Source organism: Hemicordylus capensis, chromosome 2 (assembly GCF_027244095.1).
Source record: "Hemicordylus capensis ecotype Gifberg chromosome 2, rHemCap1.1.pri, whole genome shotgun sequence".
In the NCBI taxonomy this organism is placed as follows: Eukaryota; Metazoa; Chordata; class Lepidosauria; order Squamata; family Cordylidae; genus Hemicordylus; species Hemicordylus capensis.
The window spans coordinates 268,021,430-268,047,671 of NC_069658.1; the positions used below are offsets into that span (position 1 = coordinate 268,021,430).

Sequence of the window (26,242 nt, forward strand, 5' to 3'; positions counted from 1 at the left end):
TGTTGTGAGGAGAAATTCAAGTATGTAGTACACCGCTCTGGGCTCCTTGGAGGAAAAGTGGGATATAAATGTAAATAACAACAACAACAACAACCCCCAGTGAGGCACTACCTTGGCGTGGTTGTGGGGCTTGTGTGCTCTGAGGAAGGTGAGAGCTATGCCAGAGGTCCAACCATACTGGACAGGTCTCACCAGAGGAGCCAGACAAAGAGTGCCTCTTCAATCAACAATATGGTGAGACGTAACTTTAATAAATCTATACCGGATCGGTCGTCGCCCGGGTCAACAAAGACCGCGCCAGGTGCTATAGTTCCTGGACATCTGGTGGCAAGTGGGCAACGGGACTCAGGATCTTCAGTTGAGCAACCAGGGCTGGAGACTGCAAGGTTACTGGAAGAAATGTCGCTTAACCGAAAAATATATACGAAAAATGGCAACAAGGCAATAATGATATGCTATTACAAGTCTAGTCCAACTAGAAGAGGTTATTTAAAAAGAATGTACCAAATTTGGAAAGAGAAGCATCCAGATACAGAAATCACAGAACAAAGGCTAGCAGACCAGAGAAGATTCATAATAAGAAATAAAGTATTCACAGGAGTTGAGCTGGAAGAACTGCAAAGAGCAACACAGGCTCAAGACATGGAAGAAGAATTACCACCAATTGAAGAAGTTGCTCAGGCGTAGGTGGAGGAGGTGTTGGAAATAGAGGATGCCACTGTTGCTGAACTGTTTCAAAATCAAAACCAGGCAACCTCCTCTTTGCCTTCACCTCAAAAACCCAAATGCCGTTTAACAGAAAAGCAACAAGAACTAAAGCAAAAAATAACTGAGCACATGAACCAAACAACCACCAGGGTTCGACTTCCAGCTCTAAAAACAGTTGCCAAAAAACAACTTGCTCAGGCATTAAAAGATGTCAATGCTGCACTTGCAGAAATAACAACCAATAATTTGCAAGAAACAAACCAACTAATGTACAGTGCAGCAACAATAACAACACAAGAGCTCGGATATAAGATCAGTGGACCTGTAAAAAAAGAAAGTAGTACATCACCTAAATGGAAGATTAGATTAGAAAATAAAATCTCCAGGCTTAGATCAGATGCTAGTAAATTGAAAGATATGAAAGACAAGAAGCTGAAGAATGAAAACACCAAACAGTATCTGATCCAATAATACCACCTAGATTCAAGGAAAATTAGAGTAGTCCTGGAAATAATAAAGCAGCAAATAACAGCAGTGTCAAAGAAGATTAGCAGATATGAAGCCAGAATTACACAACACAGGCAGAATCTCCAATTCCAGGCGAATCAGAGACGTTTCTACCAAAGCATAGAAGGAGAAACTGCAAGAAATGTAGAAACACCAAATAAAGAAGAAACAGTGCAATTCTGGGGGAAATTATGGGACAACCCAATAGATTATAATAAAAAAGGAGGCTGGATGAAAGAGGTCAAAAAATGTAACCAAGAAATGCAAGATCTAATAATAACACCAGAATTAATAAGTGAAAGAGCAAAGAAAATTAAAAATTGGACTGCGCCAGGCGACGATGAACTGCATGGCTTTTGGCTTAAACACCTAACAAGCCTTCATAAACAACTATCAGAACAGTTCAATCACATTTTGCAAGGCGGTGATATTGAATAATGGCTAACAACTGGGAAAACTCAACTCATCATGAAAGACCCAGCAAAAGGTGCAGTTCCAAGTAATTATAGACCGATAACCTGCCTGCCAACCATTCAAATTATTAACTGGAGTAATAGCAGATGAAGTGATGCAACATTAACTAACCAACAGCTTCCAGTTGAACAGAAAGGAAATTGCCCGAACACCAGAGGCACAAAAGACCAGCTGCTGATTGACAAAATGATTTTAGAAAATTGCAAGAGAAGAAAAACCAATCTAAGTGTTGCATGGATTGACTACAAGAAAGCCTTTGATTCATTGCCTCACACATGGATACTAAAATGTTTAGAAACAACTGGTGTCAGCAAAAACATTCAGATATTTATTTTAAAAAAAGCAATGAGCATGTGGAGTACACAGTTAACAATCAATGGTGAGGCACTTGGACAGGTTAGCATCAGAAGAGGCATTTTCCAAGGGACTCACTATCCCCTCTGCCCAATGGAAGCAAGATCAAGAACCTGGAAGAGAAAGAACATTACAAATACTTGGGCATTCTCCAGGCTGATAACATCGCACACACTGAAGTTAAAAGAAAAATTGGGAGTGAATACATCAGGAGAGTTAGAAAAATCCTCAAGTCCAAACTCAATGGCGGGAACACCATACAAGCCATAAACACCTGGGCTATACCTGTTATCAGATACACTGCAGGAATAATAGACTGGACCCAGGCAGAGCTAGAGACGCTAGATCGTAAGACCAGGAAAAACATGACCATCAATCATGCTCTGCACCCCCGCAGTGATGTGGATAGGCTATACCTCCCTCGCAGCTCAGGTGGAAGAGGAATGCTGCAAGTCCATCAAACAGTAGAGGAGGAGAAAAGAGGCCTTGAAGAATATATCAAGGACAGTGAAGAAGATGCACTTCAAATGGTCAATAATGCGAAACTATTCAACACCAATGAAACAAAGCAGGCCTACAAGAAAGAACAAGTCAAGAACCGAGCAGAAAAATGGAAAAATAAGCCACTGCATGGTCAATATTTGCACAATATAAGTGGAAAATCAGACATCACCAAGACCTGGCAATGGCTTAAGAATGGCAACTTGAAGAAAGAAACAGAGGGTTTAATACTGGCTGCACAAGAACAGGCACTAAGAACAAATGCAATAAGAGCAAAAGTTGAAAAATCCACCACAAACAGCAAGTTCCGTCTTTGTAAAGAAGCAGATGAAACCGTGGACCACCTAATCAGCTGTTGTAAAAAGATCGCACAGACTGACTACAAACAAAGGCATGACAAAGTAGCAGGGATGATACACTGGAACATCTGCAAAAAATACAAGCTACCTATAGCCAAAAATTGGTGGGACCATAAAATTGAAAAAGCTGAAGAAAATGAAGATGTAAAAATATTATGGGACTTCTGACTACAAACAGACAAACATCTGCCACACAATACACCAAATATAACTGTAGTTGAGAAGAAAGAAAAACAAGTCAAAATAATCGACATAGCAATACCAGGGGAAAGCAGAATAGAAGAAAAAGAAATAGAAAAAAATCACCAAATACAAAGATCTACAAATTGAAATTGAAAGACTGTGGCAGAAAAAGACCAAAATAATCCCAGTGGTAATTGGCGCCCTGGGTGCAGTTCCAAAAGACCTTGAAGAGCACCTCAACACCATAGGGGCCACAGAAATCACCACCAGCCAATTACAAAAAGCAGCTTTACTGGGAACAGCCTATATTCTGCGACGATATCTATAACAGCAACAACATTGACAATAAAATTCTGGCATCCCAGGTCCTTGGGAAGGACTTGATGTCTGGATAAAACAAACCAGTCAATAACACCTGTCTGACTGTGTAAAATAATAATAACAATAATAATAATAATAATAATAATAATAATAATAATAGAAAAAGTTGAAGAAAATGAAAATGTAAAAATATTATGGGACTTCCGACTACAAACAGACAAACATCTGCCACACAATACACCAGATATAACTGTAGTCGAGAAGAAAGCAAAACAAGTTAAAATAATCGACATAGCAATACCAGGGGATAGCAGAATAGAAGAAAAAGAAATAGAAAAAATCACCAAATACAAAGATCTGCAAATTGAAATTGAAAGGCTGTGGCAGAAAAAGACCAAAATAATCCCAGTGGTAATTGGCGCCCTGGGTGCAGTTCCAAAAGACCTTGAAGAGCACCTCAACACCATAGGGGCCACAGAAATCACCATCAGCCAATTACAAAAAGCAGCTTTACTGGGAACAGCCTATATTCTGCGACGATATCTATAACAATTGACAATAAAATTCAGCCATCCCAGGTCCTTGGGAAGGACTCGATGTCTGAATAAAACAAACCAGTCAATAACACCTGTCTGACTGTGTAAACAAGAAATAATAATAATAATATATCAGTAGGGGAAAAATTCATTAAAAATCACAGGACTGACCAATTTCCTTGAATATAAACCCAGTCATTCTGGAAATGTAAATTGTTGGACAAAGCGGGAAGGGCGTGTTGCACTTTTTAAATGAAGGCAACGGGCAGAATCCTTCATATGGGGGTGGAATTTTGATCCAAGAGGGCCTTCAGTTCCAGAGGATTTTGTAGTTTGTGCCATGGAACAAACCACTTATACTTTTTTGAAGTTTTTTTTTTTAAATTTAAAAAATCATTAAAAATCAATGGATTGACTTTAAAATGCACACACAGAGTCTTGCTGATCTGTCCTACATCTCTGCCCAATTTCAGAACTCTAGGCCAAGCCATTCTGGAAAAATAAAAAGGGAGGAGGGGAGAGTGGTGATATTTGCCTTTTTAAATAAAGGCAATGGGCAGCTTCCTCCACATGAGGGTGGAATAAAGGTCCAAAGGAGGATATCAGTTCCAGGTGTTTTTGTAATTTTCTGCCATAGAAACAAGCTATATAGAACTTTTTTGATTTTTTAATCACAAAATCATTAAAAATCAATGCATTGACCAATCTGCTTAAAAATCAATACACTGAGTCCTGATAACCTGTCCTACATTTGTGCCAAATTTCAGAAATCTAGGCCAAGCTATTCTAGAAATATAAAAGGGACCCTCTTTTCCCTTGGGGAACACAATGGGGCCCTCTAGGAGAGTGGGCACACAGACTTGGGCCCCCAGGTCCATGCCTAATGGTGCCCCTGCATTATAATAACTTCCTTGATGGTTACTCAGGGCATAAGACTCATCTCTTTTCTCATGCTTTTAGTGATTTCTATGGCTGTTGATGTTGCTGCTGTTATGTTAATATTATTCGGTTGGTTTTTACATTGTATTTTTGTTATAATAAACTACTTCTACTTTCAACTTTTTGGAAGAGTGAAATGTTTTTTGTAAAGTAATGGACATGGTCAAGTTTGTGTACAAGCTATAGCTGTAACTCTTCTCATCTAGGCTCATAGTGTCCAAAACTCTTACCTGAGCCATTAAGAACACGTTTCCCATTTTCCTTGTGGTGCTTGGACTGGAGAGAATATTCTTTCTAGGAAAGTGAGAGAGAGAGAATGTTATTTATTTTATTGTGTTTTTAAATGTCTAGCCCTTCCCCAGGCCTTGGGACAACAGACAACGAAGACAAATATTTATATGCCACTTTTGAACAAAAGTTCCCAAAGTGGTTTACATTGAGAACTAAAAATAAATAAAGATGGAGACTTTTAAATTATGTTTCAATTTTAAAAAACCCAATTTTTGGCTCATCTTCTCATAGCAGGAGTTTGACCCAAAGGTAATATAGCTTCCTTGGTAGATCTAAGGGATTATGGTGAGATGTATGAAAGGAGGCAGACTCCAAAATATGTGGGCTAAAGCTGGTTAGAGGTTCAAAATTAATTTAAAAAAATTACAGCTGTAATAAAACTGTACATAAGACAGGGGAATTCCCATATCTCCAAGTGGCAAGAAGTTCCAGAACAGTGTTACGGTTGGGCTTCCTTGGAAAAGGGACCACTAGGAATGCCTGACTTTTTGTAATATTTGCTTTTTCTACACATATGTGAACAGAGCATAAATGAAGGAAAATCGGGAGGGGGGCACTCCTACAAGGCAGCAGATCCATGGCCCCCTCATTAGATCCCCACAGAGAGGAACCTGAACCACTGAACATGGCTGTTGTCACTGGTGGGCTAGGTTGAGTGAGGGCCCAGGCCCACATGACCTGACTGACCCCTTTGCGATGGCAATGGTGACACAGGCCAGCCAACAGATTCATGCCACTGCTGCCTTGGCTACTGGGCACTTCATCTGCAAATGGGAACATCCCATACTTCCCTGTATCATTGTTGGGCATTGGGGATACCCACCTAGACGTGTGGGGAATTGGGAGAAGGAGGAGCTTCTGCACGAGTCTCCCAAAGGCCCTACAATGACACAAGAGCCTTTGGGAGAAAGCCTATTGGCTGGTGAAAGGGGGAGGAGTTTCCATCAAATGACTTGGCAATTAAGTTGGCAGTTTCTTCCTAACCTTTGGGAGTGGAAGGACTCACTGTTGAAGCAACTGAATGGTGCAGGGACTCCACTTCTTCTCATCTCTGAGGATGGGTGTACAGATCTGCGTGTGTATACACAGATTGTACATGCATTGGACATAAGGTGTGAACCAGGCTTCTATCTCTTTCAAAACTGCAAATAACGGTTTCTTCACATTCATACATAGCAACAAGCACCTGACCACTCCCTTCGTCTGGGATCGCCTTCCCCAAGTTCTGATGGCTTTGTGAAAGCAGAGTTATTTCCAACCATCCACTAACCCAGGGGTTTTCAGACTTGGGTCCCCAGATGTTGTTGAGCTATAGCTCCCATGATGGGACTTGTAGCCCAACAACATCTGGGGATCCAAGTCTGAGAAACTCTCTCTTAACTAGTAGCTCCCACAAGAAATATCAGCTGACCATTAAGGACTATTAGGAAGTAATCTAGCTAGCAAAAGGATATGGCCTGCCAGCTATATGAACCCACCACTTCCCCAAAGAAAGGTATGCCCCCACCTGACAAACTTAAAAGGCTTATAACTCCTCCTGGGCATTTTTCACACAGCAAGCTTTACCACGAGTTTGCTGTGAGGCGTTACTGCGAGTTGCCCCCCCAAAAGATGCAAAAGGTGGATTTTTTTTAAAACCCTGGATATAAATTAGGCTAAACTCTAATGGGCAATGAAAAACCCTAATTGTGTGTGAAATGCTCCCCGATAGCTTGCAGGCACTTCAGGGTAAATCTGGTCGATATGTGAACACACACCCTCCATTCCAGAGGAGATGCAAGCTAAAAGCGCTGTGTGAAAAATGCCCTGGAAAAGAGAATAAATGAACAGATTAAGAAGAAATTAAAAAAAACAAGCAAGGTGATTAAAGGTCACTTAGTTACATATGCCAGTATGAATAATGTGTTTGCAATGCATTCTTGGTTGTAGGTTATAGGTAAGTTAATCTTTCAAAAAATTATTTGGTATGGCACCAAACCCCAAAGAAGTGACTTATTAATTTGGCTCACACACTATCCTACTATGAAGGATACTTTGTTCTCACAATGTGAAACCAATGTACTATGCTTCTTTGTCAAACTGAGGGCTTGCTATCTATAAAGGAATTTCTCGAGTGTGTGTGTGTGGTTATATATGTGGTGTGTATGTGGTTACATATATAATTGGTGAGTGGCACTGGTATAGACAAGGTCACGGACAGAAAAACCAGTTTTGATTGTCATCCTGCTTGTAGCAAATTAAAGGTAAAGTGTGCCGTCAAGTTGATTCCGACTCCTGGCACTCACAGAGCCCTGTGTTTTCTTTGGTAGAATACAGGAGGGGTTTACCATGGCCTCCTCCCGCACAGTATGAGATGATGCCTTTCAGCGTCTTTCTATATCGCTGCTGCCTGATATAGTACTAGCGGGGATTTGAACCATCAACCTTCTTCTTGTTAGTCAAGCATTTTCCCTCTGCGCCAAGGTGACTGTAGCAGATTAGTTCCATTCATTTATAGGAGAAGATAGCTACTTCAGAGTAAATGAAGCAAGGAATGTGACCCAGGCCACTTTGACCTTGAGCTAGAGTTAACGGGTGGGTTTCATATCAAACCAGTTTTTCCAGAAGTTACTTGAGCTAAGACCCCAATTTGGCATCTAAATTAGGAAACAATTCCAACCTGTGCTTTTAAAGACTTCTGGACAAAAAGCCTTTTGTGTTTCTCCACAGCTCCCTGAAGGTTACTATGTGTCAGCACGGCTGGTTGCTAGGTGATGTTTATCTGGAGTAGTTCCTTTGGACAATGCTTTTCATGGTTAGAAGTCTTCTCTGGCAATAGTACTTCTGAAACTGAAATTCTTACACTTGATACCCTGAGACAATGTAATAGGAATGCAGCTCAGCCCCAAGATGGTAGCAGCTATCTGGGCAAGTCATCATCTTCCTGCAGGCTTAGCAAGCATGGCATGTTCCTTAAAAGTTTCATTTCAAATCAGAGGACTTTTGTGAGTTAACGTCACAGGCGCTGTGTTCCTCTTATCTCGCAATATGATGGGAACTCAAAGACACAGACCTGACCCTAGACAGCTGGGGCATCCTCACTGAGCCACTGCTCTCTTCCCCAGAGGTAGAACGCCCCACTCACCCCCTTCCTCACACTTCTCCCTCACTTGGCTGTTGCTCCTTCCAGCTGAGTGTCAATCAAGCTGCAGTCCTGCTCAGCTGAGGTTAGATTAAGCACAGTTGGGATGAATTAGACTGCCTTGGCCTCATTAGCTCAGGCCTTCCAGAAACATCCGTAAAAGGAAGCTGGAAGCAGAAGTTGGTGGGGGGCTCAGCTGTTTTTACCTGAGTTGTCTTGATGGTGTATTGCTGAATCTGTCCTGGTTTCCCTCACCCTTTGCTATGCCTTGCCCCTTCTGTGAAACTCTTTCTGAGCCTGTAATCAGCCCTGATCCTGTGGTTGCCAGGAGTCGAAACCGACTCGATGGCCCACTTTACCTTTATCTTTAATCAGCCCTGAATGCCTTGTCTGCCTACTTGCTGTAGGATTCCTGTTTTTATCTGACTGAGGTTTTGCTTCTGCCATCACAAACTCCTAACAGGGCCCACTTAACCACAAGAGATGCTCCCTAATGACTTCCAGGTCAAGAAAGAGTGATGATGATATGACCTAATAAGACAAACATAACCCCACTCAAAGTTTTCTCTACTAAGAATTACAGTAATGTTCCTGTTCAGTTTCGAGGCAGATAAACTTCAGCACCTGACCTGCTGACCCACCAGCCATTTAATTCAATGATGGGGTTCTGGTGAGGCCATTTCCCCTTATCTGTATGTTTATGCATACGGAGTATCAGCGTCAAATCATAGCTTTTAGAATTGCATTTTGAAGGTCATGTGCAAAAATGCACATAAGGAAACAGGGCTGGGACTAGGGCTCCGATCCCACCAGAACTTCCTTTCAGCACCTGCCAGATACAACAGAGAATGTGCAAGGCCTATCATAGTGAGAGGTGGGGGGGGGGAGCAAAAGCTTGGGGGCAGATAGAGTAAAACAGACACAGTGGGCCTATTCATGTGGCCCATTGAGAACTTAGTTCCTGGTCAGCAACCTTCCCCCGCCCCACACACACCGGAGTGCCACTTTGAGAAGAAGGTGAAGGCTATTGGGTAGGGGTGTCTATCCTCCAGGATTGGCCTGAAGTCTCCAGGGAATTGCCATTAATCTCCAGCTATTGAAAACAGTCCTGGAGGTGTTAATGACTTGATATTGTGAAAAATACTGGAAAAAATATTGAGGAAAAGCATCTCTAGGAATAGCTCCAGTTAGAGTACGAAATCCTACTGTGGGCCAAGGCCTTGCATTCCAGCTCTATCAGTAAGGCCCGTCATTACACTACCTCTCCCTACACATATTTCTTTTGCTCTTAGTTGGCAACTTGGGCAGTTGATGAGCAGTAATAGTGGATTCTAAGTTCATTCATCATTTTGCACCAAAGATGATGAATAGACATCTTTGTTCATTCATCATTTTCTTTGGTGCAAAATGATAAATGAACTTAGAATCCACTGTCATTCCCCACCAAAGAATCTACTCTCAGAATACCTCAAACATTGAAAACAACAAAACCCAGTACCCCATGGGCTTGTGGTTTTGGGGGTGGATGGGACCCTATATGCACTACACCACAACCTGCTCTGGGCCACCCTGGTGCCCCCAAGTGGAGTTATAGGGCTGCTGAAATCCCCATTATTCCCTATGGAGGAAAAGCTTAAAGATGCACCAACTTTAAAAAGAAAATTAAAAATCACTCCTTTGCCAAATTCCTTTGAAATTTGGGTGGTAGCTTCCATCCATTGGGCACTACCACTCAACCCACTGTAGCCACAAAATGGAGATCCGAATCCCTGAATTTTTCTGGGTCCGATCCTGGGTGATTAATTTTGTTCCTGTATCTGGGCAATTGAGCACAGGGGCAATTTGTTCTGTCTACAAATCGCCTGAATCAGCTAGATTCGGGTACAAATTGTCTTGTACCCGAATCGATTTGCACATCCCTAGTTTCTAGCAGCTGAGCATGGATATTTGCTATTTTTTAAAAAACAAAAAACTGTTGCAGACTAATACATGCTGTCCTTAGTAGGGGCTGCTTTTATGCTTGCAAGAATCCTATTTGGCTTGTCAATGCTGCTGGCTGAAAGATAACTTTGTATAAAGCTTCTGGCCCTGTCTGTATCTTTATTAAATATCTCACCACAATGAGAACAGCTGTTTCCATGGAGGAGGACATATTGTGCCCAATTTTTTTTTAATCATTTTCACAGCCCACATATTGGAAGGAAGTAAATACCCATTGCTTTAAAAGATATGCCAAACATTTCCTTTTTGCAACACAGAAAGCCTGATCCTGTGTTCATGTTAACTAAGCTTTATATTTTGTTGTTTTTATAGCCTGATCCTGTGTTCATGTAAATGAAGCTTTATATGTTGTTGTTTTTATATTACCATCAGTGTTTAGGTCCCAGCCCTGAAGAACTTACAATGTAAAATTTCAGTGGAGACGGATACAAAGGGAGAGGTGAGCGTAACAAAGAGGAATATGAGGAAGCTCTGTAATGTTTAACAGTGTAGTCCCAGGCGTGTTTGCTCAATAGAAGCCCCACTGTGTTCAGTGGGATTTACTTCACTGTAAGTAACATTGCAGCTTTAAGCTTCATTTCAGTTACACCCATGCCACCCGGGCAAAGTGCAGCAATCTGGGTACTGGGATGGGCATATGTGAAGAGAAATGGCAACTGACTAGTCTTTATGCAGTACCCTAAAACCAGAGAAAGTGAGGGTATGAGATAAAACACTTAGAATAGTATATTTCCACAGAACAACTGAGGGCGGTGATCCGGTGTAGTGGTTCACAGCCAGATCAGCATTGCATTGTTAGCTAGCTGCCAAAGACTAAGGCCTGAGAAAGGCCCACTGATGCATGCTGAAACCACCTTTGTGCTCATAGCCTTTGTGGGGGTGGGGGGGGGTGTGGGGCATTGGCCTTGGGGCTCACCCAAACAGGAGGAGGGCCTAGAGTTGCCAACTCTATATTAAGAAGAGTTGTGCTGTTGAGTCAGTGTCGACTCCTGGCGACCACAGAGCCATTGGTTTTCTTAGAATACAGGAGTGGTTTACCATTGCCTTCTCCCATGCAGTATGAGATTATGCCTTTCAGCACCTTCCTATATCGCTGCTGCCCAATATTGGAATTTCCCATATTCTGGGCAACACACCAGCGGGGTTTCTAACCAATAGCCTCCTGCTTTCTAGGCAGGTTGCTTCCCCGCTGAGCCATTCGTTGGCTTCAACTCTATATTGCCAACTCTTTATTGTGAACTGCCAAGGGACTTTTTTCTATGGGGCGGTATATAAATGTACTAAATGAATAAATAATATAAATAAACTCCGACTGAAGCTATGCCTTCAGGTTTCCCCCTCAATATTTTTCACAGTATCACAACATTAAAACCTCCACGGTTGCTTTCAGTAGTAGAGGTGTGCACGGAACCAATTCCAGCGGTTCGGTTCAGTTCAAATTTGAGCCAAATTTGAACAGGACTGCCAGACCACAAGCCACATGCACGGAGGCCAGAACCAGGCCATGCTGGAATGCCAGACCAGGTCTGGAGGAGCCTCACCGCCGCCACCACCAAGGTGCCCTCTCACTGCCCCCCATTTGGAGTATTTTAAAGGCAGGGTTCCCCCCTTTGCTTGCAAAGGGGAATCCTTACCGGATTCCTCTTTAAAAGCATGCTCTTCGAAGCACCAAACCAGTTCAGAACTGGTTCCATTATAACCTGGGCTGGTTTGGCTCAAACCTGGGCCAGCGCCCCCTTTTTGGGGTCCGGTCCGAGTCTGAACTGATCAAACCAGCGTGGATGGTTCTATCCAAACTGGGTTTGAATAGAACTGGTTCTGCACATCCCTATTCAGTAGCCATCTGAAGATTGATATTGATTCCTGGAGACTCCAAACCAGTCTTGGAGGGTTGGCACCTCTAGAGGCGGCCTATGAAGGGCAGTCTGCTGTGCACTCCATGAAATCTGGAGCCGGCTCTGGTTGACAGGTCTTGCCGTCTTCTGTACCATTTGCATGTACAAAGTTCCACAGGGATGGCATAATACTTCAGGGGTAAGGAAAGTTGCCAAAATTCCACCCTCAGCAAAAAGCTATGCTTAGGCTGAGAGGCCTCAGCTCTGTGGTCAAGCATATACTTGCCATGTAGAAGGTTTCAGGGCAGTGGTGTAGTGAGGCCGTTGGCAGCCCTGGGGCAGGATTCCAGGAGGGGGGTCTACGAACTATCTTTGTGGCCCCCTCCCATCTTCATCATCTGCCTTCATGGCCCCCTTCGTCTGCCTCTACCACCACTACCACCGTCTGCCTCTGCCACTACCACCATCATTTGCTCACTGCTGCCACCTAAGCCCCACTGTGTCCAATGGGGCTTACTCCAGGAAAGTGTCTCTATAATTGTAGCCTTAAATATTTAATTCAGTGGATTGCTGTCTGGTGTTTTTCACCTTCCGGGTCTTAGCAGCTAAATTTCCATCTCCTACACAAACATTAATGGTATGAGAACCCCGTCTTCCTTGCATAAGACCACCCCTAATCATAGTTTTATCTTTTTATCTGTGATTGAGGTATTAATTACCTATCCATGCTAATCAAACTGATCAGTGACTACTGCTCCAGTATGTCTTAGTGAAGAGAGCTGAACTATGAGAAGGTTAATAAAACACAAGGAAAATGAGAATGTGTGTGCGCGATGGAGGAGATCACCCAACCATTTTTAAAAATATCATTCTATTTTAACAATCTTCGAACTTGTTTTTCTGAGAATACTGACATTTCTCATTTCCTGGCTGGAGAGACACAGCGTGACACAAGGTGGCGTGACACCACTGAGTCATCTGGTGAAAACGGTTGCACCAAATGATAGTCATCTCTCTCTCTCAATAACAAGCTAATTAACTAGCTCAGAATCAGGATATTACATAGAAAATATACTCCTAAAACATTTGTGCGCGATTGTCTTGAGTGCATTTCCTGGATCGCTTGTGGAGGACAGATGAACAGGATGTGCATTTTAAAACAAATGCTATTTGCTCCAGTTTTTGAACCTAACCCTTGTCTTGTTTAATAAATTATTATTATTATTATTATTATTTACATTTTATATCCCGCTCTTCCTCCAAGGAGCCCAGAGCAGTGTACTACATACTTGAGTTTCTCTTTCACAACAACCCTGTGAAGTAGGTTAGGCTGAGAAAGAAGTGACTGGCCCAGAGTCACCCAGCAAGTCTCATGGCTGAATGGGGATTTGAACTCAGGTTTCCCCGGTCCTAGTCCAGCACTCTAACCACTACACCATGCTGGCTCACAAATAAAGATGTATACAGGTAAAACTTGGAAAATTAGAATATCGTGCAAAAGTCCATTAATTTCAGTAATGCAAATTAAAAGGTGAAACTGATATATGAGACAGACGCATTACATGCAAAGCGAGATAAGTCAAGCCTTAATTTGTTATAATTGTGATGATCATGGCATACAGCTCATGAAAACCCCAAATCCACAATCCCAGAAAATTAGAATATTACATGGAACCAAGAAGACAAGGATTGTAGAATAGAACAATATCGGACCTCTGAAAAGTATACAGTGTACTGTGCTTGATTGGCCAGCAAACTCGCCTGACCTGACCCCATAGAGAATCTATGGGGCATTGCCAAGAGAAGGATGAGAGACATGAGACCAAACAATGCAGAAGAGCTGAAGGCCGCTAATGAAGCATCCTGGTCTTCCATAACACCTCATCAGTGCCACAGGCTGATAGCATCCATGCCACGCCGCATTGAGGCAGTAATTGCTGCAAAAGGGGCCCAAACCAAGTACTGAATACATATGCATACTTATACTTTTCAGAGGTCCGATATTGTTCTATTCTTCAATCCTTGTCTTCTTGGTTCCATGTAATATTCTAATTTTCTGAGATTGTGGATTTGGGGTTTTCATGAGCTGTACGTCATGATCATCACAATTATAACAAATTAAGGCTTGACTTATCTCGCTTTGCATGTAATGCGTCTGTCTCATATATCAGTTTCACCTTTTAATTTGCATTACTGAAATTAATGGACTTTTGCACGATATTCTAATTTTCCGAGTTTCACCTGTACATGTTTGTGCTGATACTGTTGCTGGGACCAGAACTCCAGACCTAGCCATGCTAACTGAGCAAAGAGACACCTTTTAAAGTGGTGATTCTCTTATATTTAGCACAAGAAGAGCAACTGGCCCTATCAGAACCCAGCACAGCATCCCTCTAGTGGCTGTTGCTGGTGTTTGCCTTATGTTTCTTTTTAGGCTGTGAACCCTTTGGGGACAGAGGACCATCTTATTAATGTATTATTTATTTTTCTATGTAAACTGCTTTGAGAACTTTGGTTGGAGATTGGTATATACATATTCGTAGTAGTACTAGTCATGTCAAGCACCCTTTCCTTTTTTCACCTGGCCCCTCGCAACTTCCCCATGATTAGGGTTCCCATCTTTTTAACTGGCTCTGCTCATTGATTTTAACAGCAGTCTCTGACATGCAGACATCTAGAAGCTGAAGCTTTCCCCATTACTTATGTCCATTTTCGGGAAAAGGTTGCCTGTGAAATTTCTGCATGCTAGGCTTCTGTTAAAGGCACAAGAGCAGAGACAGTAAAAGTTGGCAACTCAACCTGGGTTTTGGAAATGCCTTTGGTCTTGCTTCATCAGTTTCTTTCATGAAACTGGAGAGTTGGACTAGCACCAGGATGTTTCCCATGAGATGTAAAAGCAGCACAGGAGATAAAGAAGAGTGCCATATGCCTTCCATATTATTTAGTATCTTCCTCCTTTGAAGGCAAAACTAGAAATGATATGGGAGGCCAATGATTAAGATACCCTGCTTTTTTTTTTATTAAAAAAACCCCCAAAACATAAAGGAGAGAACACCTCAGTTTGATGGGGCTTGTGTCACTAGGATGGTAAAAGTTAATCTTCCTTACATCATTTTCCTGACAGAAACAGACTGTGAGGCTATTCTCACGGTCTGCCAAAATCAGGCTCAGGGAGCCAGCCTAGCCTGATTTTGTCAGTCAGTGAGAACCACCAGGCCTTCAGATTGTGTGTTGCTGCGCCATGATTCTGCACCATGGCAACTCACGAGGAGACCTCCGACTGGAAGGCTAAAAAGCAGCCTCCCAGTTCAGGGGTCTCTCCAGCATGCTCTGCGCACTTGCGGATCCCCTGATCCCCACTAGTAGTGTGCATGGTTCGGTTCGGGCACACTATTAAAGCCCTCCGGACTGGTTCGGAAGTCCGGCAGTTCGGAGGTTCGGATGGGCGGGGGACTGTTACTTTAAGCGGGGTGTGTGTGGTAGTACTTACCCCCCTGCCGCTCTTTCCCCTCCAACACTGATCCTTTTAAAAATCTTCTTGGGGCGGCAGAGTTCCTCCCTGCCGCCCCTGCCCCCGTCATTGTTCCTTAAGGCTAAAAGAGACTAGAGCTAGCGACGCGCATGCGCCCTGCACGGCGCGCGCACTCGTCTCTGACGCGCGCAATGCATACGCCATGAATGCGGCCTGCGCGCGGCAGCATCAGAGATGAGCGCGTGCGCCGCACAGGGCGCATGCGCACCACTAGTGCTAGTCTCTTTTAGCCTTAAGGAACAACGACAGGGGCAGGGGCGGCAGAGAGGAACTCTGCCGCCCCAAGAAGATTATTAAAAGGACCAGCGCTGGAGGGGGAAGAGCGGCGGGGGTGTGTGTTAAGTACTACCACCCCCCGCTTAAAGTAACAGTCCCCCCCGTGCTGGACTGGGAGGGACTCCGGACTGTGCACACCCCTAATCCCTGCAGCCCCTGCCGGCTCCATGACAGAGCTGGCAGTTGTGTGGGTGGCCAATCCGGCCACCCAGGGCTGCAGCAGGGATCGTCTGCGGGGAGAACAGGCTATGCCCGCTCTCCCCGCAAACCCCCTTATGGCGGGTTTCACCAATCGTGAGGTCCGCCTCTGTATCTTAACACCACAGCAAAGAAAGAACCCTAAACAAGCCAAAACCACCACCAAAAGGAAAAAAACCTCAGTTTGGACCCATGAGTCTGAGCAAGTCTCTGTAACTTTTTAAATTTTATTTTGCAAATTATGTTGTTTGTGTCAAGAAAGAAACTTTAAAGTGCAAAGTTATCATTTAACTGTTATTATTGTGTTTAATTTATATGGAAAGTTAAAGAAATCTCACAAGGCAGGATTACACTGCCAGTTGTAAAACAACCCATGCATGGTGTAAAGATAGTGTTATACTAGAAAAAATAATATATACTAGAAATATACTAGAAAAAAATATATATACTAGAAAAAAATAACAACAGGCTCTACACCAGAGGACAGGAAAGTAGCTAATGTAACTCCAATTTTCAAAAAGGGATCTAGGGGGGATCCAAGAAATTACAGGTTGGTTAGCTTAACTTCTGTGCTGGAGGCATACTTAAGGACAAAATTGTTAAACAGAGAAGAAGAGGCCTTGCTGCAGCATGGCTTCTGCAAGCGAAAGTCTTGCCTCACTAACCTTTTGGAGTTCTTTGAGAGTGTCAACAGGCATGTGGAAAAAGGTGATCCAGCTGACAATATACTTGGACTTCCAAAAAGCTTTTGGCAAAGTTCCCCACCAAAGGCTCTTGAGTAAACTTAGCGGTCATGGGATAAGGGGACAGGTTCATGTGTGGATTGGTAACTAGTTGCAGGACAGGAAACAGAGGGTAGGAATAAATGGACAGTTTTCACAATGGAGGGAAGTAAGAAGATCCCTGGTATCTGTATTGGGACCAGTGCTCTTTAACTTATTCAAATGTTCCAGAAGTTGGCGTAAGCAGCAAAGTGGCCAAATGTGCAGCTGACACGAAATGATTTAGGGTAGTGAAATCCATGACCAGGAAATTTAGGACCAACAAAGGAATTGATCTATGGAATTCTCTGCTACAGGATGTGGTGATGGCCACTAACTTGGACAGCTTTAAAAGGGGCTTGGACAAATCCATGGGAGAAATTTGTTACTAGTTTGGTGGCTACAGGCCACCTCCAGCAAGACCTCCCTGCAATTGGTCTTGGGCCCTCCATTATAACTGGTAGGTCCTTAGATGACTCCTCCAAATAGGGTGATGGAGGCAGGGCTATGTCTTTGGGTCCTTGTGGGGATCCAAGTTCCCTTGATTCACATGGAATGAAAGGTCCAAATGGCACAGGATAACCCTGTGCCTGAGTCATCAGTGCCTCCCACTGTATCTCTTCTCCTGGACTTTCTGCCTTATCCGCTATCTGAACATAAGAACAGAACTTCTGGATCTGGCCCAAGGCCTATCTAGTCAGCATCCTGTTTCACACAGTGGCCCAACTGATGTCTCTGGGGAGACCACAGGCAAGAGGTGAGGGCACGCCCTCTCTCCTGCTGTGGCTCCCTTTGCAACTGGTATTGGGAGACATCATGCCTCTGAGGCTGGAGGTGGCCCACAGCCACCAGACTAATAGCCATTAATAAACCTGCCCCCCACCAATTTGTCTAAGCCCCCTTTAAAGTGTCCAAGATGGTGGTCATACAACATCCCAGGGCAAAGAAAGAATTGCATAGATTAATGATGTGCTGTGTGAAGAAGTACTTCCTCTTGTCATTCATTCATTCATTCATTCGATTTATATACCGCCCTTCCAAAAATGGCTCAGGTTGATTTACACAGAGGAATGAATAAATAAGTAAGTAAGTAAGAAAGAAAGAAAGAAAGATGGATTCCTGTCCCCAAAGGGCTCACAATCTAAAAAGAAACATAAGATAGACCCCAGCAACGGTCACTGGAGGTACTGTGGTGGGGGTGGATAGGGCCAGTTACTCTCCCCCTGCTAAATAAAGAGAATCACCATATTAAAAGGTGCCTCTTTGCCAAGTTAGCAGGGGTCCTAGATTTCCTGACCTTCAGTTTCATAGGATGACCCCTGCGTCTAGTGTTGTGAGAGAGGGGGAAAAAATTCTCTCTGTCCACTCTCTCTACTCCATGCATAATTTTACACACCTCCATCATGCCCCCCCTTAGTTACCTCTTTTCTCAACTAAAGAGCCCCAGATCCTGTAGTCTTGCCTTGTAAGGAAGGTGCTCCAGGTCCTTGATCATCTTGTTTTCCCTCTTCTGCACCTTTTCCAGTTCTGCAGTATTCTGGTGCATCCCAGGATCCAGGTTCATGACAGCGAATAGGGCTCCTATCTCCTTGCTTTGTTCTAGGAGCCACGTACAATCCAAGAACAGAGGGGTTGCCCAGGGGCGTATCTAGGGAAGAGGGGGCCCATGTTCACCCCTCTCCCAGGTGGGCTCTCAGAGTGAGGGAGATAATCAAGAAAATAGGGAGGGGTGGAGCGGGGGGGGGCTCTCAGGAGCTGGGAGCCCCAGGTTCTTTGAACCCATCTGCTCAATTATAGCGACACCCCTGGAATTGCCCCTGCATCGACTCAGTAACACAGGCAAGCTCTCGCTTTCCTCTCTCCCTCCGCACAATGGATGAACTCTCTGGCATTGTTTCTAGGGCTTCTCCCATGGGAAGCCCAGATTTGCAGGCCATGAAACAGGCTAAAAGATTAGGGCTCATTCTTCAGCTCAGCTCTTAGCTCAATTGATAGCATGGAACATGCTAATTTAGATTTTTAAAAATCTCAGGAATTAATCCAGGGGTGTACTGTAGCTGGATTAATTTCAGCCAACTTTGAATCCTGAAGTTTGCTGAAATTTCATTCCAGTGTTCTCTCAGCATTGGACTAGCAGCAATATGTCTCTTGCAACCTCTTCTTCTCATTCTCCTCCTCCTGCTATTTCATTTCTGCCAGCAAAGGTGTCAGAAATGGCGTTTAGTGCACATGCCTTGCCTAATGGCTTTCTTGAAAGACAGCATGCAATGCTACAAAGCCAGAGCTTTCTGCCGGTTCTCCTAGGCTAAGTATTAATCATGTGATAATTGTTCTACACCTGGCTAGCACAGAATCACCTTTCAGTGGAATGAATGCTGTCGGCAGTCTCTGCTTGTGTCCTCGCTTTCATTGAGGTTGCTTTGATAAAGCCAGCTGTCAGCCTGCTCATAATCTAAGTACCAATAATGCAGATTTAATTGCTCCATGGCAAGAATGCCTCTGAATAGATTTAGGCCTGTGTGAAAAAGCCTTGTGTGAGAGTGTTGTCGTCACTGTATTATGCTGCCATTCAGATCTCATGAACTGGGGAAGGAACTGCAGATAGACTGGGGTGATTATGAAATATTAAGTTCCAGAAATTTCCATCCAGCAAGGAACTAAGAATTCAGGCATTGTCCGATCCTATATACACCAGTACAATTTCAGGGAGTGTATCAGACCATCTTCCAATATACACCATGGTTGACATACCGCGCGATGCAATGCAATGTGGTGTAGTTGGGGCACGGCTTGTGCTGCCGCATACGTGTAAACACTGTCAAAATTGTTTGTTTGTTTGTTTGTTTATTTATTTTTACATTTATATCCTGCTCTTCCTCCAAGGAGCCCAGAGCGGTGTACTACATTACTTAGGTTTCTCCACACAACAACCCTGTGAAGGAGGTTAGGCTGAGAGAGAAGTGACTGGCCCAGAGTCACCCAGCTAGTATCATGGCTGAATGGGGATTTGAACTCGGGTCTCCCCGGTCCTAGTCCAGCACTCTAACCACCTCATGCTGGCTCCCGATGTTGCACCCTAGGGCAACTCTGCTCTGGTGCACAAATGCAGTTACTCAGACACAGTTTGCACAACAGGATGCCCTTTATTTGGACAGGATGGAGCTGGGTCTGTAGCTCAGTGGTAGAGCATCTACTCTGCATGCAGAAGGTCCCAGGTTCAATCCCTGGCATCTCCAGGTAGGGCTGAGAAGGACTACTCCTGCTTGAAAGCCTGGACAGTTGGTGCCAGTCAGTGTAGAAAATGCTGAGCTAGATGGACCAATGGTCTGACTCAGTATAAGGCAGCTGCCTGTGTTCTTCTTATTCAGATGTCCGTCCTTGAAGAAGTGAATGTATTTGGAGGGAGCAGGATTTCAGCCACTGGTCCCACTTCCCATCCTCCATATGTACACTCAAACCTGTGAACCCAAACTGATGCACAGCTTTGGTAGCCTTTAGTTGTGTCACTGTGCAATTGGGGACCCTGAATTTTGCATATGTGCAGCTCAGGACCAACCATTATAGCAGTTTCTGCTCATTTCTTTGCCAATCTGTGTTCATTTTGCACATATGTACATCCTGAATGCAAACAGGCTCTCTTTACAGGCTCAGGTGAATGCACACGGAATGAGGACAGAGCAGCAACAGCAGCACAATCTCACTCCCCACATCTACGTGGCTGAGCTGTCTTTATACTTTCACCTTTCTTCAGGCAAGCCTGCCCCCACACCCCCACTGGTGCCTGAGGTGGCATGGTGAGCCATTGCCCCCACTTCTGTAGTGTACAGAGTGTGCTGCACACTGATTACCTCCTCATATCCGATTCCAAGGGTGCACAAAGTCACTGAGCATCAATTTCCTCTCCATCTCCCCTTACCTGGTAGCCAGTGCCTACACCAAATTGCTACCAGAGGCAGTTGCCTTGTGAATAGGCCAGCCCTCTACTCAGTGGGCATCTACACTACACATATCAAACTTTTACTTGTATAACTTACATCAGGGATTCTCAATGTTGGGTCCCCAGATGGTATTGGACTTCAACTCCCATAATCCCCAGCCCCAGTGAACTTTGGTTGGGGATTATGGGAGTTGAAGTCCAATAATATCTGGGGACCCAACGTTGAGAATCCCTGACTTACATGTTCCTTGCAAAGAATTCTAGGAATTGTAGTTCAGTAAGAGAATCCTCTGGTAGAGCTCCTTGTCCTCCTCACAGAGCAATAGTTCTTAGGGTTCCCTGGATTGGTGGGGAGAATGACTATTAAACTGTTTTGTGGTAAAGATTTGCATACAGCCTCAATTGTATTTTTGCATCTGATGAAGGCTATTGTTATCTCTGCAGGCTCGTGTTTTGACAAGTCATTCTCTTTCTAAAGCACTGCACAGCTGCTTTTCTTTCTAAACATCATGATTTGTGCTACGTGTCATTACGGTGTCACTGTGACATTGTGAATTTATTTGTGGTGGCTCTTCATGTATCATTTTAATGAAGTAGTAACATGAAATGAGGCTTTTGATTATTTGGAACCAAGGATATTTCTGTCTGCGCATTGGGTCCTGGATGATTTCCCAGAATGCACCACTAGAAAACACCACAGAGAAGAGAAGTGTCTCATGGGCATCAGGCTGAAAACTTGTGAGGACCATAACATGGATATCCTAAATCAGAGTTGCCAAGCAGCCTTGAAACACTCTAAAATACAAGAGCTTTTATGTTGACTGTCACTGCTGTGGCACTGCTTCAAAGCAGGTCCTTAAAAAGAAAATTTCTAGTGAGAGGAGCTATCAGCATTTGGCAGTGAGATCTATGGCTTGGCAGCCAGCTGGAAATCTCCCCAGCATATAAGAAATGCCAAACCATTGATAGTTTGCTCACACCAAGCTCCTTCGGCTGTATACAGAATGACAGGTGTATGACTTAATGTCACAGTGAATGCAGCTTAGGCGCAGGTGCAGACATCATGGCAGCAAGTACAGTTCTGTCAACGGCCTGGTGAATATGCAACTCCGGAGCGAGCCACAAGTTCAGCATACTTCATTATGTCAGACGCCACCAATGTTGGGTGGCCAAGCAGCACTTCCCTCAGCCACCTGACATCTGTAACCAAGATCTGAAGTTGGGTGGTGGGTGTTGGGTGGCGGAGGGCTGCTCGGTCACCTGACATGGGTGAGTTCAGACGTTATGAAATGCACGGAGCTTGTGGCTCGCTAGACACCAGCAATTGGTAGCACCGTACTTGCTGAGGTGTTGTGTGGAGCCACCCAACAGAGATGAGTAGAGACAATTCAGGAACAGTGTGCAAAGCAAGAGAAAGGAAAGAATGGATGGCTGGTTTCATAGGCAAGCTCAATTGCCAGCAGTTCTCTCTCAAGCTACAGGTAAAGTGTGCCGTCAAGACAGTGTCGACTCCTGGCAACCACAGAGCCCTGTGGTTGTCTTTGGTGGAATACAAGAGGGGTTTACCATTGCCATTTCCCGTGCAGTATGAGAAGATGCCCTTTCAGCATCTTCCTTATATCACTGCTGTCCAATATAGGTGTTTCCCATAGTCTCGGGGAAATTTAACAGCAGGGATTCGAACCAGCAACCTCTGGCTTGTTAATCAAGTCATTTCCTGCTGCGCCATTAGGTGGCTCTCTCAAGCTAGTTTCTGATTCATTTATATTGAGGAACACAGGAATCTGCCTTATAGAACTGAGTCAGGCCACTGGCCCATCTAAGTCAGTCTTGTCTTCACTGACTGGTGGCGGCAGCAGCTCTCCAGGGTTTGAGGCAGGGGTCTTAATTCCTAGCCCGATCTAGAGATGCCAGGGATTGAAACTGGGACCCGCTGCATGCAAAGCATGGGATCTACCATTTAGCCACAGGCCCTTCCTCATTTGTCTCTCACTTTGCTTCCAAAGAGCTCCAAGGCAGCATATATGGGGTCCCTACACAATCCTGCAACGCTGGAGTGGCCAACATGATGCACAGTCTCCTGTTGGCAGTAAGGACCCACTGGGGCTTCTGCACAACTTAAAAGGCAGTCCCAGAGGTATAGCAAAGGGGTGGCTGTAGAATATCTTTAAACCACTTCCAGTCAGTGGCAGAGCACTCCTTTCATTGTTTCTGGAGAGAGAAGAGCTGGTTTTGTGGTAGCAAGCAGGACTTGTCCTCTTACCTAAGCAGGGTCCACCCTGGTTGTATATGAAAGGGAGACTAGAAGTGTGAGCACTGTAAGATATTCCCCTCAGGGGATGGGGCCGCTCTGGGATGAGCAGAAGGTTTCAACTTCCCTCCCTGGCTTCTCCAAGATAGGGCTGAGAGAGATTCCTGCCTGAAACCTTGGAGAAGCCGCTGCCAGTCTGTGAAGACAATACTGAGCTAGATAGACCAGTGGTCTGACTCAGTATACGGCAGCTTCCTATGTTCCTATGAGCGCTGCACTGCTGCTAAGTAGTTTATTTTTACATTTATATCCTGCTTTTCCTCTGATAAGCGTTGTACACAGTTTATGTTCATCCTCACAACAACCCTGTGAGGTAGGTTAGGCTGAGAGATAAGGGACTGGCCCAGAGTAACACAACTGAGTTTCATGGCTGAATGGGGATTGGAATTCAGTCCTCCTTAGTCCTTAGTCCTAGCTCCACACTGTAATCACTATGCCACACACTGGTTCTTGAGGGCCTTGAGTAATTCCTCAGCAGCCAAAACAAGGTTGGAGGCTGGGAGCTTGATTGTGAGCTAAGCCCCAGGTGGGTACGATTATTTTTCTTCTTACCTAGTTCTGAAGCTGGGGACGAAATCTAGGTAAAGTATGCTCATCCTACCCATCTGGGGCTTAGCTCACAATCATCAAGCTCCCAGCCTTTGACCTTGTTTTTCAATGGCACACAACTGAAAATCAGGAGCTCCCACAGCTCCCGAATTAGGGTAGGAGGTTTATCCTACCCTAATGTTGATCATGTGAACTGCCCTTTTGTCTATTAATTCTGTTCATTTTTCTTCCATGGCAGAGCCACACTGCAGTGCAAACGTAATGGTGCCATGTTTTGACTCAACAGATGCTCTTTGGCCACTGCCACCTGCTGTATCATCTTTGCTTCAGCATATCACAGTATCCTTTCCGAAGCACATAGAGCTAGAATGAGAGCTGTCTGTTTAAGACATGTCTTATACTGACTTAGACCATTGGTTCATCTAGTCCAGTACCATCTGACTGGCGCAAGTTAACCAATGTGCCCATTGGATCTCTGCTACCTGAGATCCATAGCCTTGGATCTTCTGGCCACTGTTGAGCTAAATCAATCCAAAGAGGCTTGAGCAAAGAGGCAGAGAATTACTATTGACTAGGCTATAATAACTCCCTCTCAATCCTTTGGATTAAAAAAAAAAAATCTTACAGCTTTTTCACCTACAAAAGTGGGTTTACTTTAATTATTTTTAAAGTGTATTCTCACCCACCTTGAACTTTCAAGATAGGGCAGGATAAGGCCCCCTACGTTTCTGGAGAAGTGGATCTGTTCTTGTAGTCAAATACACTGTTTCGGTTTTCTTTACATTGATGTTACACTCAAGTGTCCTAGCATTTTCTGCTCATTCCTTTGTCAGGATGACATAGCCTCTCCTATTTGTCCTTCCTGTCTCCTAGTAACATCCACAGACATGTAGGCAAAATGTTTGATTGTTTTTTAAGTGATGCACAAATATAGTACTGTATTACGTTTGTTTCCTGACCTCAACATAATAGATTTTGGTAAGTATCATATTGTGCAATGCTCTTTAGAGTACTGAGTGTTTGCTGTAATATTGTGTTACTGATCTTCTAATTTCAGGAGGGAAAACAAATTCCAGTTCCCATGCTGGCAAGAAGGAGGGAGAGCAGGGCGTTTTGCACAGAGGGCTTTTAGCTCACATCTCCTCCGGAATGGAGGGTGTTCATTCACAAATTGGCCAGATTTACCCCAAAATCCTCGTGAACTATCGGGGAGCACTTCACACACAATTCGGGTTTTTTTACTTGTGAGTTAGAGTGAAACCTGATTTATATCCTGGGTTAAAAAAAAAATCACTTTTTGCTTTGGTTTTTTGGAGCAACTTCAAACTCACAGTAAAGCCTGCTGTGTGAAAAATGCCCTGGGGAAAGAAGAGTGGAAATGGTAATGCTCCTGTCACTCTATAAAGTGTAGCCACCTGTTGGATGCATGAAGTGTAACCCCATTTTGGCCCAAGGGAGCAGTCTGAGGAGACTGAAGGAAGAAGATTTTTTAGTTTTCTAAGTGCAGGGATGTTTATTTTTGTATGTTGGAACATTCAGTCATGTGATCCCACCACCTGTAGTATAAAGTGGTACAGCCCAGACACAGGTTTACCATCTCAGGAAGAGGTAGGCTGGCCTTACACTGATCTGACTTCCTCCTTTGCATAGGATACTATGTGCCATATCAACCAACTGCAGGGTGAAGTCCTTACAATTACTACTACTACTACTACTACCTCCACCATCTTTCAACATAATAACAATAAATTATAATATATGATAATATATTGCTGCCTTTCAGTGGAAAAGTTCTCAATGTGATATATATAGAAAAAAGAATAGTAATAATAAGATGGTCACGATCTCCACAGCATTCACAATCTTAGAAGAAATACAAGGTAGACAACAGCAACAGCCACTGGAGGACTAATTCAGGGACACTTGAAGGAACAGAACTGTAGGTGGTAATCCTAATCAAAAAGAAACATCAGGTAGGATCAATCACTGAGAAAGAACTGCAGCTAGGATTTGTTTCAAGCACATACACAGCATGACTTGGCACCAATAAAGTGTGTTTTATCTTCAGCATTTTCTCCAGCCTTATTAAGTACAACTAGCTGGCCTGGGTGCAGAGCACCTGCGCCTCTAGTTCTCCCCACTCCTTCCCCCTCCCTCTCAGCTCTCCCCCTGTTCTCAGCCCCACTGGGCGCTGCCACAGTTTTCTCCCCCCAGCCGACACAATTTTCTCCCACTGCTGCCACCATTTTCTCTGTCCACTGCCGCTTTCCTCTCCCCCTCCCGGCAGTTCGCTCATGAACTCTCGTGAGAGCTGCCACACATGGGATTAGTGATAGGGACGTTTTAGAGAATTATATATATATATAGATGTTCACACCCCTTATTATTGATTTGCCTGACATTCTTCTCCCACAGATATCATAGTCATATAGACACTTCTCAATCCATGTAGGAATGATAGCTTATGCAGACTGCCACATGATTATATTTAATCTGGGGGAAGTGGCAACACCTCTACAAATATTCTTTGTGTAAGCATTCTTGTTTA

The 26,242-nt window shown here is 44.0% G+C and overlaps 1 protein-coding gene across 1 annotated transcript in view; it reads right to left on the reverse strand.

Annotated features, from left to right (window-relative positions):
- Nucleotides 1–26,242, reverse strand: part of FAM107A (family with sequence similarity 107 member A) — a 97,558-nt gene that overhangs the window by 54,443 nt on the left and 16,873 nt on the right. The window contains exon 2 of the mRNA XM_053295932.1: nucleotides 5,113–5,176. Coding sequence (XP_053151907.1) covers nucleotides 5,113–5,176 — 64 coding nt within the window. The remainder of the gene's footprint in view (nucleotides 1–5,112; nucleotides 5,177–26,242) is intronic.